The sequence below is a fragment of the Brugia malayi genome, assembly GCF_000002995.4.
Source record: "Brugia malayi strain FR3 genome assembly, contig: Bm_v4_Chr3_scaffold_001, whole genome shotgun sequence".
NCBI lineage: Eukaryota > Metazoa > Nematoda > Chromadorea > Rhabditida > Onchocercidae > Brugia > Brugia malayi.
The window spans coordinates 12,457,935-12,473,844 of record NW_025062477.1 but is presented as its reverse complement, the minus strand read 5'-3'; the positions used below and the strand labels follow the sequence as shown (position 1 = coordinate 12,473,844).

Here is a 15,910-nt window from a genome sequence, read left to right as displayed (position 1 = left end):
TTATTGTTATTGTCATTATTTACTTTTATTATTGTTTATTATTATTAATATTACTATTATTATTTATTAATATTTCCATTACTATCGTTATTATTACTACTACTCTAGTGCTATTATCCGGTTGATTCCCTCACTAATATTTTGCTGACGTTGTTTTACAGGATGTCATGAAAAGGAAATTACTTTAACAGCTTCGTCAGTATGTCACTGTTGTGCGTCACCAGTAAGTGTATATGTATATCTTATGTTTATTATTTTTATCAAAATCGTTTATTTGCCAACAACATTAATTATTCCTTTGTTAGGGAAATGAAATTCTATAATAAATATTTTATAAGCATTAATGAAATATGCTAAATGATCATTTATTGTTTGATCTCTTTGGAAAACCAAAAATCAGAAAAAAAGAGAAGAAAAAAAAAGTAAACTAATAATATGACAAAATAAACAAATAAATAAATAAACAGTAAACAAAAATATCAGTTTAAGAGATAAGAAAAGTGATGGATGAATAGTATGAAAATAAGATAATAATATGACAAAAATTGTTGTGTCACATGCACATATATGCGTATTTACAATGGTCTGTAATAACCAGTAAACAATAAATAATAAATAGTAAATAAGTAAAAAACGGCAAGCAATAAAAAATTGACAATAAATGTAATAAAATCAAAAAAAGAAAAAATAGGCGCCAAACAATAAATAAAAATATCAACTGTAAATATGTAAATTAAAAAATGAATTAAAGAAAAAGTATTATAAAGTAAAAAGTATTATAAACTATTAATATTTATAACAATAAACAATAAAAGGAAATATTTCAGTCCGAAAGGCACGACTTCAAGGATCGCAAGGTTAGTTAGTAAACAATCTTATTAATTATTCTTTTATAATTATGCTATTATTAATTCCTTCTTTAATTGCTATTTTCAATATTTATTCTAGAATTTAATTTTTATATTTCATTTTCTTTTTTTTTTTTTTTTTTGGTTAAATTTGATTTTAGCTAAAATTTATCTTTTTAAATTGTTAACAGTTATAGAACAATATATTTTATATGTATCATTTAATGCCACTGATAAAAAAAAAATAAGGTAAAATTGCATAATTGTCATTAATTATTTTTTTTATCAGTCTTTTCATAAAATCAAAAATCTTTTCTAGCATATTTAATGAAAAATATCATTAAGATAATAAATACTTTGATAATAATAATAAATAAGTTTTTTTTTTTTTTTTTTACTTTTTAGTATCACTGATTTTAATATAATGTATTCATTTAATGATAATCTACAGATTATTCGAGAAAATATTTGATGAATAGGTAAAAATGAATGAAAATTTTTGTGATTAATTATCGATGCATGTTGATAAATGATACAACAAATATTCTGTAATATAATTTTTTTTTTTTCACTTTTTAATAAATTTTAAATAAAATTTTTAAGAAATGATATTTGTCAGTTTTACTTTACCTTTGCTAATTATTAATTGAACATTTATTGCTATAGCAAATGTTTTCATACAATTATTATATTCTTCTGATAATTTATAAATAATCATTGCTAAAATTTTTCTAAAAAATTTGAATAAAATTTATCAAAAAAATTTTAGGTCTACTGAATGAATATATATAATAGTAATAGAAGAATATAAAAGAGAATAAAAATAATAAATGAAAAAAAGAAGAGAAAAAAGAAATTTTGAAATGAATTTTTTAAATTAAATATTATTTCATTAAATGACCATAATTAAATAATCATTACTTTATTCTTTATCAAATAAATCATACATTAATCAATCGATAAAATTTTTTTAAAATTTTCCTAATCATTGTATATTAGTAAAATTATTGGCGGTAATGTTAACTAATATTTTATCGCAATAAAAATACCTAAAATAAATAATATTTACTCATAATTATTGAAATTTTTGTCTTTTTTTTTTTTTTCCTTTCTTTTCCATTTTTTTTGACTTTAAATTATGACATTTTTGAAAGATTTTCCTTTCAAACCGAAACAAAAAATAAAAAATAAATTTGCATCATTAAATATCAACGAGGATTTGTTTTTATTTTTTCAAAAAATTTTGCAAAAAAAGAAAAATGATGAAAATAAAAAGTCTGAAAAATTTTTTAGTTTAAAATAGTTTGATTAGCATAAGATAAATGCACGAAAATATTATTTATCAAAAATAGAAAATATTGAAATATTTGTGAAAAATAAAAAAAAAAAAAATAAAATTTATGATTTTTTTCTCATGCAATATAATATGTATTTTGTGTTTTGTTTTTTGTTTTTTGTTTTTTGTTTTTCAATGCATTAATTATAAATTAATTTTAACAATAAGAAGAAAATAGGAATAATGGAAATTTTTTAATAAAATTTTTTTAAAACAATTTTTTGACAGTTTTATATGCATTGATTAAGGCTTACGAACTTATCAAAATTAATAATAATTGAGTAATTAAATAATTAATAGGAATAAAGAGAAAAGGGCATCAAAATATCATTTTAAAAATAATTTTGCTCTTTTTTTCCCATTAACTCCTGCATGCATTTTAAATAATTTTCTCAGTAATTATTCGTGAAAAATATTTGAAATTAAATTTCATTACTAATTTATTTAATTCAAAACAAAAAATAATCATTATTTTGGACAAAAAAAAAATTTATTACGTTTTGTTTCTTCAAATTTGTCTAATTTTTTTTTTTTTTTATTTATGAGATGAAATGATTTATAACAATTTAATAAATTTGGTTTGAGTAATTTATTATGAATGAGCAAAATTGATTAATGATATATTTATTATTAATGAATAACTGGAATAAAAAAATCATATTTCTGTTTAGATTTCTTTAAATTTTTCGCTTTTTATTTTTTATTAATTATTGGTAATTTTTAATTGATCTTATCAATTTACTTTAATAACTCACCAATTTAAATATTTATTTGCAATTTTTCTTTTTTATTTTCATCTTATTTTTGTTTATTTAGCAAAAAAAGAAGAAATGAAACGAAAATAATTTTCACAATAAATTAATTTATTGCTTGTTTAGAGAGTTACCTTATCAAATTTATCAATCAATGCATTCATTCAAAATATTTAAATTTAATTTTATAATCTTTTTCTTTCCATTTTTCCACTTTTTTATTTTTCACCACAAGAAAGTGTTAAGTTGTACTCATAAATGAAAAAGATTATAAAAAAAAAGAAAGAAAAAAAAAAAATGCTAGTGAAATAAACAATACGCCGACAATGTTTATCAAAGAACTTTAATTAAAAGAAATGATAAGGTAATAATGGTTCTTATCAGCTTATCATTTATTTAGGGTAAGGTTTTTTTGATAATTTTTGTCACACATATAATATACAATTTAAAAAAAAAAAGCTGAATAAACGATGAATGTAGTAATTATTGTCAACGAATGTTAGCAAAATATTTTCTAAATTTTTAATACATTATTTAAGTATTTTGAATGTTGTATTACATTGATAACAGTTATCATTCTTATCATTTTGCTCAACTGTTAGGCAATTCATAAATTAACGATTTCTTTTTTTATGTCAGAAGTGTTTTAATATTACAATAAATAATGTTCTTTTCTTCTTTCTCAGTTAGCACAAAAATTTTTAGAAAAAATTTTGCACTCAAAAATTTGTATAAAATAAATTATTCATATTTATTAATAAATTAATTTTTTTTTTTAATTTCAAATTCATTTTTACTTACTTGATATCTTCTTAATTATCATTTCAAATGTATTCGCACAAACTGTAAGAATTTTTAAAATTTTGGTATCATATGAAAAATTCGAAATAAATTTATTTTAATTTTTTTAATTAATTTGTTTTAATGATGCTTATGTTATTTCAAAATTGTCGATTCTATTTCTTTACAAAATGTTATCATTTCAGGTTGTAATTTAGTAAATTTAGAGTAATAAAATTACTCTTTTTTTTTTTTTTATTCAAAAAATTTATTAAATACTTCTTTATATGTTACATGCATATTATCTTATCACATCTCAATATTTAAATAATTTATAAATTAATAAAATTCAATATTAGAGACAAATAAAATTAGAGAATAAGTAAATAATTTAGATTTTAGTAATGTTTAAGATTATTTTCAATGATTTAATCAATGTTTTATGCATCAAATTTGATTAGTACTTTATAAGAAATGAAATTTTATTTAAATAAATTGAAACTATTCCAATTATTATATTATTTAGAATTATTATGAGCAGAACATATTTTTATGCTCCTTTTTTTTTTTGATTATTTCAGTAAAAATTTTAATTTATGACTAAAATCAATTGCAATTTAAAAAAAAAAAATAATAAAATTAATTGATCAATTTCATTCTATTTCCATTTATTTACATTTTTTTCGTTTTCCTTTTTGTTTTTTTTTTTTTTTTTGTAAATTTTTTATTACTAACTTAAATTCTTTTTCTCTTTTTATGCATAATATTGACACCAATTTATTTTTAAAGATTTTTCAAATGTTTTTTCTTTTTTAACAAAATTTTTAGCAAATTAGTTTTCGTTTATTTCTTAATAAAGAAAAAAAAATTTTTAACAAATTTAATTTTAATTTTGAACAATGAAAAAAAAATTTTTTTTTTAACAATTTAATTTGATATTAATTTACAGATGAATTCAATTCATATGCTGTAGTTAAATTACAAAATGTTAAATCGACAACGATAGCAGTAAAAGGCAATCAACCATGCTGGGAGCAAGAATTCATCTTGTTCGATCCATCTTCTTTTTTTATTTTTTTAAAAAATCTTTTCTAATAATCCTAATAATTTAAATTTTTAATTCGTGTATGCACATGGTTATATGTGTATTTTTAGTTATATGTAATAACAAGAATGTTGGTAAAATAAACTTAGTAAATAAGTAAATGGTAAAGTAGGTAAGTAAATAAGTATTTGGTAAAGTAAAATAAGTAATGGTGAAGTAAAAAAATGAACTAAGTAAATAAGTAATTGGTAAAGTAAAAAGTGAGATAAAGTAAGTAAACAAGTAAAAGTAAGTTAGCTGATAACGATTACTGAAAAGGAGCGAAAAACTTTGGCCAAATAAAACTGATAACATTTGTCAAAACAAAAAATGATGAAAGAAAAATTAGCATCAAAATTATCACTAAAATTATCATTTCATTCCGACTTTTTTAAATTTGTGCTAATTAATGCAAATGATAATTACTGATAATTGATACATAGAACAGACATTAACAAATGTTATTTTTAAACTGTTAAACTGATAAAATGTTAAATATTCAGTTGGAAATTATTATTTAAAATAGAAATTAGCTGAAATTAGCCAAATACTTTATTGAATGATATCATTTTGTCTTAGCAGTTTAAAATGATAAAAACTCAGTGAAAAATAATGAAATTTATCGAATACATTAATAAATGTTATCAGTAATTAATGAAATGATAATGAAATAAATATTGAAAATGAAACAATTAGCAAGTGTTATCACTGATTGTTAACTGATAAAATGATAATGAACTGGTTAAAATATTGTTAATTTTATTTTTTATTATAGTGAAACAAATCGAATTGATAATGGTATGCTACTGGAACTTTGGAATAAAGGTGTCCTTTGGGATAAACTTCTCGGTAATTTATTTATTTTTCATTTCATCCTTCTTTTAAAGTTTAATTTCTCTTTTAAAAAAAAATTTTTTTTTTTTTTTTTTTCTGCGTGTATTCATGAGATAATTTCAAATTTAATGATGCAAAAATTATATTTTGAATTATATCTTTTCTAAGGATAATTGAATTCAAATTAATATAATGAACAATTAAATTAGTATATGTAAAATAATAAAGGGTGGATAATAGGAGAAAAAGGAATTAAAAGTATTTTGAATAAAAAAAATAATAATTTTTTAATGGAAAGAAATTAAATAATTTCAAATAAAATATTTTAAATTTCTATAAATTTTATCTGTCATTAAATTTTTAGTAAACTAAAGAAAAAAAAAACCAAACCTTGGATATATATATATTTTTGTGAAAAATTCATTTCATTTTTAATTTTAATGAATTATTTCATTACGTCTAATAAAGCCACGTGTTGATAAATAGATGTAAACAAGACGTATAGAATATTTTTTTTTTTTCACATAGCGTAGAATTTAATAATTTAGATTTTAGTAATTTTCTTTTTGATTTTAATAATAGTTGATTGTTTTAAATTTTAGTAAATTCTATTATTTAAATTTTAACAAATTCAAACTTTTAATTTATATCATAATTTGTATTATATCTATGTTTATATGTTTTTTTCTTTTTTAAAAAAAGGAATTTTTTTTTTTTTAAATAATCATTTAGTTATTTATTTGTTTGTTTGTTTACATTTGTAATAAATAGCAATCATTGATACAGTAAAGTCTATGGCTGATTCTTTTTTCTGTTTTACCTAATTCAGTTTAATGATTAATTCATTTTGGTGTTTAGATTCATTATTATTAATTTCTCGTTACTTTATTATTTCATTATGAATTCATTTCCAATTATATTATTAATTCATTTCATTAATTTCCAATTATTTTATAATTCACTATGAAATATGGTTTCCAATATTTTATTAATTCATAATTATCTTAAATTATTTAATTAACTCACTATTCGTCATAATTTTCAATTATTTATTCAATTCATTATTCGTCATAATTTCTAATTATTTTATTAATTTTATTTATTGTCATTAATATATTCAATTTATTATTCGTTATAATTTCCAATTCTTTTATTAATTCATTAATTTGCAATAATTACTGCTAATTACAGGTGTGCATTACTTAACATTAACATCGGTGCAGTACAGTAATGAAACAGGTCCTGGCAAGTGGTTACAAATTGATCAAGAATTAGAAACTCGAAATGGTCAAACGGTTGGAACAAGTCGTCCAACTGGGCACTCAATTTTAGTTGACGTACGCTTCGAACTGCCATATGGTTTGTTTCTATTAAATTTAAATTTTTATTTGTTATTATATTTTTATTTATTTATTTATTTTTTTCAACATATAACATTATTATATATTCATAAAGCAAATGTAATTACTAAATTTTGATAAATTTTTTTACAAATTTGTTGATTACGTGATTTTAATTTTAGAATGCTTTCTTATTAAAATTTTATAAATTTAATTTTCTTTTTTCTAAATTTCACAAACGCATTTTTTTTTTTTTTTTTTGACATGTCATAGTAACATTGACTTATTAATGGAAATTTATTCAAAATTAAAAGCTTTTTTTAATCATTTCTTTAATTGTGATAGAATATTTTTTCAAATAGATTCTAATTGCTATTTTAATTCTGAAAATTAATTATTTAATTAATTTTATAAACTATAGAATTTTTGAAAATTGCATCACTATTTGTAATTAATAATAATTTTTCTTGCTTTCGTTTATATTATTTTAAATTAAAATTTTGCCTCTCAATTTTTATTTTTATAATTAAATACAATTAATCAAAGTATTCCTTATACGTTGCAAAGCATTAGAAAAAAAAGGCAAAAGAGAATAGTTTTTTGAAGAATTCAAAAATTTAGATAAATGATTTAATTAATTTAGGAAGAAAAATTTTTGTGAAATTTCTGCTAGTGATAAATGATTTGATATGAATGATTGCTTGATAATAATAGCTATAATTCAAAATGCAATTTTCAATTTTTCTTTAGTTTTTTAATTTTTTTTTTTGTTTTTTTCATTTCTATTTATATTTTTATGAAAGCAAAAAGAGGAAAAATATTATGAATTGCTTAAAAAATTGCTTATATTTTTCTCAATTTTTTTTTTTTTTTTGATAAGCTTATAACATGCAACATTGATCAATCATTGTTAGATTTAAATGATAGCTTTCCATCTTATCTTTACAAAAAATTTTCTTTTTATTTCCTATGCATCAAATTTATCTTTCCCATATTTTAATTCCAATTTTTATTTGAAATTCAAAAAAAAAAAAAAAAAAAGAAAAACCATGGGATTTTTTTTTTTTTTAAATTACCTAACTATTTGAATAAAAATATAATTATTATTGAATATTTTATGTATCAAATTTGTCTTTTCCATATTTCAATTCCAATTTTTATTCCCAATAAAATTTAATTTCTTTAAAATTGGTTAGCTATTTGAATAAAAGTATAATTATTACTGAATGTATCAATTTCGTTTTTTTTTTTTTTTTTTTCATCCCAAAAAAATGAAATTTCTTAAAAATTAGTTAAATATTTGAATAAAAATATAAATATTATTGTGCTTTCTCTTCTAGAATATAAATATAAATGATATTAATTAATTAATTATTATAATTTTAATTTTTTCTTTACAGATGCACAAGGTGCTAATGCGGAAGAATTGCAAGAAAAATTGCAAGCATTAAATCGTCTCATCGAAATTGGTGTTAGTTTTTTTATTTTAATTTATTTTTTTAGTAATTAATTAATTTTTAACTAATTACAAAAAATTAGCAATTAATCATCTTATCTTAAATTCTAATTAATTTGGCAAATAATTATTAAAGAAAGGAAAACATAAATTTAAATTTCAAAAGAAATAAAAAAATTTATGAATATGTACAGAAAATTAGTTCATTCTTATCGAAATATTTTATTATAAACATCTTTTAGACCTGCAGTATTTACTATAAAGTATTAAAGCTTAAAAAATTTTGTAATTTAAAGTTTTAATTGGAGTGATCATTGGAAAGAAAATTTAACTTATTTAATAAAAATGAAATAAATAGTTGTATTTTTTTTTTTATTCTCTTTTTTTTTTTGTTCAAATTACTTAGAAAAGGGGAAAAATGAAAAAATCAAATATTTGTTTCAAAATATATGCAAGAAAAAAAATCGAATTTTTTTGGAAAAAAAAGTGAATGAAAAATTTTTAACGCAAATATGATTTAGAAGTTTTTTTTTTTTGCATATAAATAAATAATTTATAATTTGAAAATTTTTAAACTAATTTTCAAACAGAAAAAATATATATAATATATTTTTTTTTTTTTTTGGAAGTATTTTTTTAACAAATGCTTACATTTTCCTTTGAATTGTTTCATTTTTTTTAAATCATTTAATTGGCCTTCATTTTACGCTTCAATTTATATTATCAACGTACGTGTATTGTACACGTGTATTCACGCAATCATCTGGATACGAATTAAGAATTTAAAGCATTTTCATACGTTTAAATATATTTATCTTCAAAAAACGAATAAATTCGATGAGAGAGGTTTGGAAGATAGAGAGAGGGAGAGAGAGGAAAGAGTGAGAAAGAAAGAAAGAAAGAAAGAAAGAAAAAATGTTTGATAAAATGAAATTAAAAAAAAACAAAAAGAAAAACTTGAAAAAAGATAAATATACTAAATCTGCTTTTTAAATTTATTTTTCAAATTTTATTTTTGTGTTTTTTTTTTCTCTTAAATTTTACTTTCTTATTTTCATCTTTCTGTTATAAGTCTCGCTTTTTTTCTTTCATGAAAAATCAAAAAGAAATGAAATGAAATGAAAAAAAAAACAACAAACAAACAAACAAGCAAAAATGCACTTTTACAATTTTTTCTTTTGAGTTATTTAAGGAAATGAAAATGAATCAAAGCAGCAATCCATTTTAGACGAAAAGAAAAAAAAAAAAAATACAAATTGTCAATTTTAAACTAACAAATGACAACAAAAGAAAAAGATGAATGAATGAAGAAAAAGGAAAACAAAAATTAAAGATAAATAGCAAACTTTTCTTCTTCTTTTTGTTTTTTTTTTTCAATTCCCTTTTATTCACATTTTATCATTTTATTCTTTTATCATATCATTACAGTTAAAAGGGTATTGTAATTGAAAATAAATCAAAATGATATATCTAAGTCAAAATGATGTATGTGAATCAAAAATGAGTCGAAATTCTATGTGTGAGCAGAGTGGAATATGATTTACATATGAGTGCTTATTTTTGATTGTCTGAAACTGATTGATTGATTGATTGATTGATTAGACGATGGATTTATTGATTGACTAATTAATTAGTTAGTTGATGAATTAATTGTTTTATGCCAGCAAAATGAGGAAGCTATAATTTTATCGGATAATAGCAGTGGACTTTTTTTACAGCAGATATTATAATTGATTGATTGATTGATTATTGATTGATTGATTGATTAATCCATTAATTGACTGTTTGATTGAGTAACTGATTGGCTGATTGATTGATTGATTGATATAATTTTTTTTGCAGTTATTATCAAATGAAATATTATCATATCACCAAATATAAAATAATACCAAATGACAAAAAAAAAAAACTTATGATTATTTCATTATTTCGAGCGAAATACTAAACTTTTCAGTGCATAAAGCGAAATTTTCTTTTTCAGTTTAAAAATTTTCAAATATTTAATTGTTATGCTATAATTATAATTTGCAATATTGGAAAAAAACAGAAAAGAAAATTGAAATAAAATTTTATTTAAGATAAAAATTCTGAAATTAACATTGTTTCAGATATTAAATTATTACTTTTATTGGTAAATTGATTACTTTATCTGCTTCTTTTAATTGATTCCCTTTTTTTTTTTGTTTCATTTATTGTTTATTTTTCTTTCTCTCTTTGCCCCTCTCTCTCTCTCTCTCTCTTTCGTTCAATTACATTAAAATATCAGCATAAATTTCAAAAATTCTTAAGAAAAAAAAATTAAAATAGAACAAAAATAAAATATTTCCTAATAATAAAAAAATATTTTAATAAATTCTCTTATAGAAATTTCAACATAATAATAAATGACAATAATAATAATAAGAGTAAGAATAGATAATAATAATAGCAATATAAATAAATAAGCAAATAAATAAACAAATAAATAAATGAATAAATAATAACAAATAAATGAAAATGAATTGGTATGCATTTTCCAAATTGTCTGCTCAAAAAAGCACTTCAATTTTTTCACTTTTCTTTCTTTTTAAAAAATAACAAAAAAAAAAAGTTTTGAAAAAAGGAAAAATAAAAGGAAGAAAATATTCAAAAACTTATTGTTGACATTATTACTATTATTGGTACTTTGTTATTTTGTTAGTTATAAATGTTTACTTCCATTCTTTTATTTCCTTTTCCTTTCAAATTTGAAGGATATTTGTGAACAAAAAAAAAAAAAAAGAGAAAATTTGAAGCAAAATTTTTTTAAAATGAAAGAAATAAAATTGTTAATATTTTTTAAAAATAACTTATTAGAGCATATAAAGCAAATAATTGTGGTAATTAGTAATATTAGTTTTTGCAAAGTTTTTTTTTTTGGTTTTTTTTTTAGTAAAGCTATTTTTTTCCTACTTTTTTCTTTTAATTTTTATATAATTTCAGTTGAAATGAAACAAAAAGAATAGAGCAAAAAAAAAAATGTAAATAAAAAAACTGAAATGAAAAAAAAAAAATTAAATTGTGTTTATTTTGTTAATTTATGAAACGAAATCAATTGACAGATAATTTATTTACAGCTTCAAAATTTTTATGGAAAATTATCTTACTGAACGGAAATTAAATTTGGTCAAATGTAGAAATACTTTTTCTCTTTGATTATTTAAAATTGAATTTACTTACTTAATTTAATCGACAACATTTACTTGTGCTCATCAATCAAAACAAATAAAAATGGAAAATCTTTTGATAATTATATTTTCTCTCTTTTCGTTTTTAGTTACGGAAAAGAGGGAAAAGTGAAAAAGAAAAAGAAAAAATTAAACGAACAATAATTTTATTTTTAAATTTTAAATTTGTAACTGTAAATAACAAAATGATTAGATGTAAATTATAATTAGAAGTAATCATATACTGTTATCAAAATTTATTATTAAACTTTTTCAATATTTTTTCATAAAAAAATAAAGTAAAAATTATATTTTTACTTTATTTATATTATTAATGTAAAATTTACAATAGATTTTATTTTCTTTCTTTCGCTTTTTTCCATTTTTTCGTTTTATTCATTTTTTATTTTTTGTTTCGCATTTTATTAAATGATGAATTTATTGATAATAGATCGATTGATAAATTGGTCGACTAATTAATTAATTTCATTTTTCTAATAAACGATTTTTAAAAAATTTAATAAATATGAGCAATTTATGAAATATTTGATAAAAATGAGGACACATTTTTTTTTTGTTAAATAAATGACATAGATATATCTTTTAATTTTAATTTTATTTCATTTTAAAATTAAAAAGATTTTATTGTTGTTCTTTAGTTCTCGAAAGAATATTATGGCATTATTACTATTATGATATTATACAAACTTAACAATGATAATGATTTATAAATGATTAGTAATTGTGATCTTGTTTATGAATAATCTACTGATAACTAGTGGTTTGAAATTTGTTTATGACAACGAGCTATAATCAATTGATAGCGTAATTTTCATCGTGATAATAACTCATAGACGATTAATAATTTCAAAATTAATAATGATAATGACCTATAGATAACTGATTGTTTCATGTTTGATTGCGAGTTATAATCGACTGATAACATAATCTTAATCGTGATAATAAACTTATAGATTAATAATGATAATGACCTATAGATAACTGATTGTTTCATGTTTGATTGTGATAACGAGTTATAATCGACTGATAACATAATCTTAATCGTGATAATAAACTTATAGATTAATAATGATAATGACCTATAGATAACTGATTGTTTCATGTTTGATTGTGATAACGAGTTATAATCGACTGATAACATAATCTTAATCGTGATAATAAACTTATAGATTAATAATGATAATGACCTATAGATAACTGATTGTTTCATGTTTGATTGTGATAACGAGTTATAATCGATTGATAACATAATCTTAATCGTGATAATAAACTTATAGAGGATTAATAATCAAGTTAATCATGATTTATAGCTTATTTATTCTTTTTGCCATATCATTGGCATTTGCATTTATTAATTTTTCATCCATTCATTTCTAAAATTTCACAGTTTCAGGATCACTGGCAAGAAGAACGTGCTCCATTAATACGTTGTAAGTATTAATTCTTTAAATTTATTCTCATTAAAAAAAAATTTTATTACAATTTTTTAAGCAAAAAAATAAAAAATAAAATCATTGCACAATTTATATTTCTTTTTATGTATTTTATAAAGGGAGTAAGAAAGAAAGAAAGAGAGAGAGAGAGAGAGGTAAAGAGAGAAGGAGGGAAAGAGAGAGATCGAAATTATTAGCATTTATTCTTGTTTTCGAACTTTTTTCAACAAAAATTCTATTTTTATCCTTTGCAAAAAAAGAAAGAATAAATAATTTTATCAAATAAAAATAATTACTGAATGCTTAGCGATGATTTGTTTAAAATTAATTTTCACTTTAATTATAATAAATTTTATTATTATTATTTATTCAAATCAAAAAAAGAAAAAAGTTTTGTTTATATCAAATTCTAATTTGAAATTAATATAAACAGATTTGTGTTTCTTAAAAATGGAAATAATTAATTAATTAATTAATAACACATAAATATTAAAGTTATAAGTGAAATTTTATCGGTTTTAAAATTTGAACTACAAACTTCATATCTTTTTTAAATAAGATTATAAAAAATAAAACAAAATAAAAATAAAAATTGCTTTTATTTCAGTCAGCAAATAGACCAGGCAATATATGAAATATTTATCAAAATTGTTGACATTTGGCAAAAAAAAAATAGAAAGTCCTTTAATTTTAACTAAAAGTAAATTTTGAGCATCTTATCCTTATAATCTGCTAATCTTAAAATCTTTTGTTTTATTTCTTAAAAAAAAAAACAAAATTTCTGTTTTTGTTTTAATTTGAAGGAAAAAATGAATTTGAAAATTAAAATATATTCATTGGATTAATTTGAAAAAGAAATTTAAATTTCAAAATCTGTTATTTTCTTTCTTTTCTCTCCGAATTGTGAATGTTATTTCAATAATAATTAGATAGTACTTTTCAAGCTATCAAAATTAATGATAATTAGAATCATTTATTGAAGTAAATACTCAAATTTAATAGGAATTTAAAAAAAAAAAAAAAAAAAAAAAAAAAAACATTCGCAGGAATTTTAATTTGTCGTTTAAAAAAAAAAAGGAAAAATTCTGATAACTTATTAAAGTTTTCTGTTTTTTTTTTTTTTTCATCATCGAAAATAGATAAAATATTATGCAAATTGATAATAATTGATATCATTTTATTATCATTATCATTGCTTAAAATGAAAATGAAATGATCAAAAAAAAAATTTATTGCTAACATATAATTTTATGTTTGTTTTTATTTACAATTTTTTAATCTTTTTGAAAATTAAAACAAAGATTCGTCTTTTTCATTTTTTTTTTCTCAAATTCAAATACAAATACATATATTAGAATGTATGGTATATTCGAATTCAAATGTATTACTTTAATTTTCTTTTTTTTTTTTTTTTTTTTCATTCATTGTAAAAAATTTTCGTTTCCTTTGATTTTTCTCTTTCATTTTTTTTTTCTTTCTCTCTTTTCATTTTCCGTTTTTTCTTCTTTTACAGCTGGTATTTCGGAAGATTCTGATTATACATCAGATGTATCATTTCCTGTCCATCATCCAAATAGTTCGGCACATCAATGGTACAGTCATTTGCATCAAAATAAACGACACCAACGACAATACGACAAGAATCTTTTACCATTTGAACAGGTAATTTTAAAAGTACTAAAGAAAAAGAAAAATAAATAAATAAATAAATGAATAAATTCCAATCAATATGTTAACAATTTCAATCAATTTTAATTCTTTAATGCTAGAAATGGTATTCATTTTTATTAATATTAGAAATGGAATTCATTTCATTAATATTAGAAATGGAATTTATTTTCATCCATATTAGAAATGGAATTTATTCTCATTAATATTAGAAATGGAATTTATTTTCATTCATATTAGAAATGGAATTTATTCTCATTAATATTAGAAATGGAATTTATTTTCGTTAATATTAGAATTGGAATTTATTCTCATTAATATTAGAAATGGAATTTATTTTCATTAATATTAGAAATGGAATTTATTCTCATTAATATTGGAAACGAAATTTATTTTCATTAATTTTAGAAATGGAATTTATTTGATAATTTTTTTTTTTTAATTTCAATTAATTTCAACTCATTCATTAATGTTAGAAATAGAATTTATTCAACAAAATCTTTTTTTTTTTCCTTGTTATCCATTAAATCGCAATTTACAAATGTTTTGCATTAGAAAATTTAATTTAGAAAAAAATTGGGAATTTTTTTTTATAATCTATGAGAAATTAATTGAAATTAAAAAAAAAAAAAGTCACAATAAATTATTTAAATTCAAAAATACAAAGGAAAAAAAAAAGGATATTATAAATTTGAGAAAATGAAGAAAGAATAAAGAAATTTAAAGCTAAAAAAAATGTAAGGTAATTTTTTAAATTTTAAAAAATGAATTAGTAATGAAGAAGAAAATTATTTCAGCTACTGATTTTTTCTTTTTTATAAGAAAAAGAAAACATTTACCGTTTGCTATTTTTGATTTCATTTTTCTTTTTTCAATTTAAAATATATTTTTTTTCTCCAAAATAATTGCCATATAAGAGATAAATTTGTAAGCCTTATTTATCAGTTAATCAAATAACCCCGCTATGAGCGGGTATACCAGAAAATGTTAAGAAATATAGAAGTGATAACTGATAGCACAATCAATTATCACTTCATTCATTTATCTATCTAATCCATCTTTACACTTAACATTTCTTTTTATTAAAATTTTACACTAAGCTTTCGTTATTAGTTAAATAGATTTTTAATTTTTAGCTTTTAAGATTATTGTTTCTGAAATTTTTTTATAAAG

At 19.4% G+C, this 15,910-nt stretch overlaps 1 protein-coding gene across 1 annotated transcript in view; it reads left to right on the top strand.

The window, feature by feature from the left end:
* Window positions 1-201: 201 nt before the first annotated feature.
* Bma-unc-13 (conserved hypothetical protein,hypothetical protein) overlaps window positions 202-15,910 on the top strand; it is a gene marked incomplete at both ends in the record, with an annotated part of 64,131 nt that continues 48,422 nt past the window's right edge. Inside the window, 8 exons of the mRNA XM_043080962.1 lie at window positions 202-223; window positions 828-857; window positions 4,666-4,765; window positions 5,576-5,649; window positions 6,826-6,993; window positions 8,375-8,445; window positions 13,030-13,066; window positions 14,583-14,731. Coding sequence (XP_042936896.1) covers window positions 202-223; window positions 828-857; window positions 4,666-4,765; window positions 5,576-5,649; window positions 6,826-6,993; window positions 8,375-8,445; window positions 13,030-13,066; window positions 14,583-14,731 — 651 coding nt within the window. The remainder of the gene's footprint in view (window positions 224-827; window positions 858-4,665; window positions 4,766-5,575; window positions 5,650-6,825; window positions 6,994-8,374; window positions 8,446-13,029; window positions 13,067-14,582; window positions 14,732-15,910) is intronic.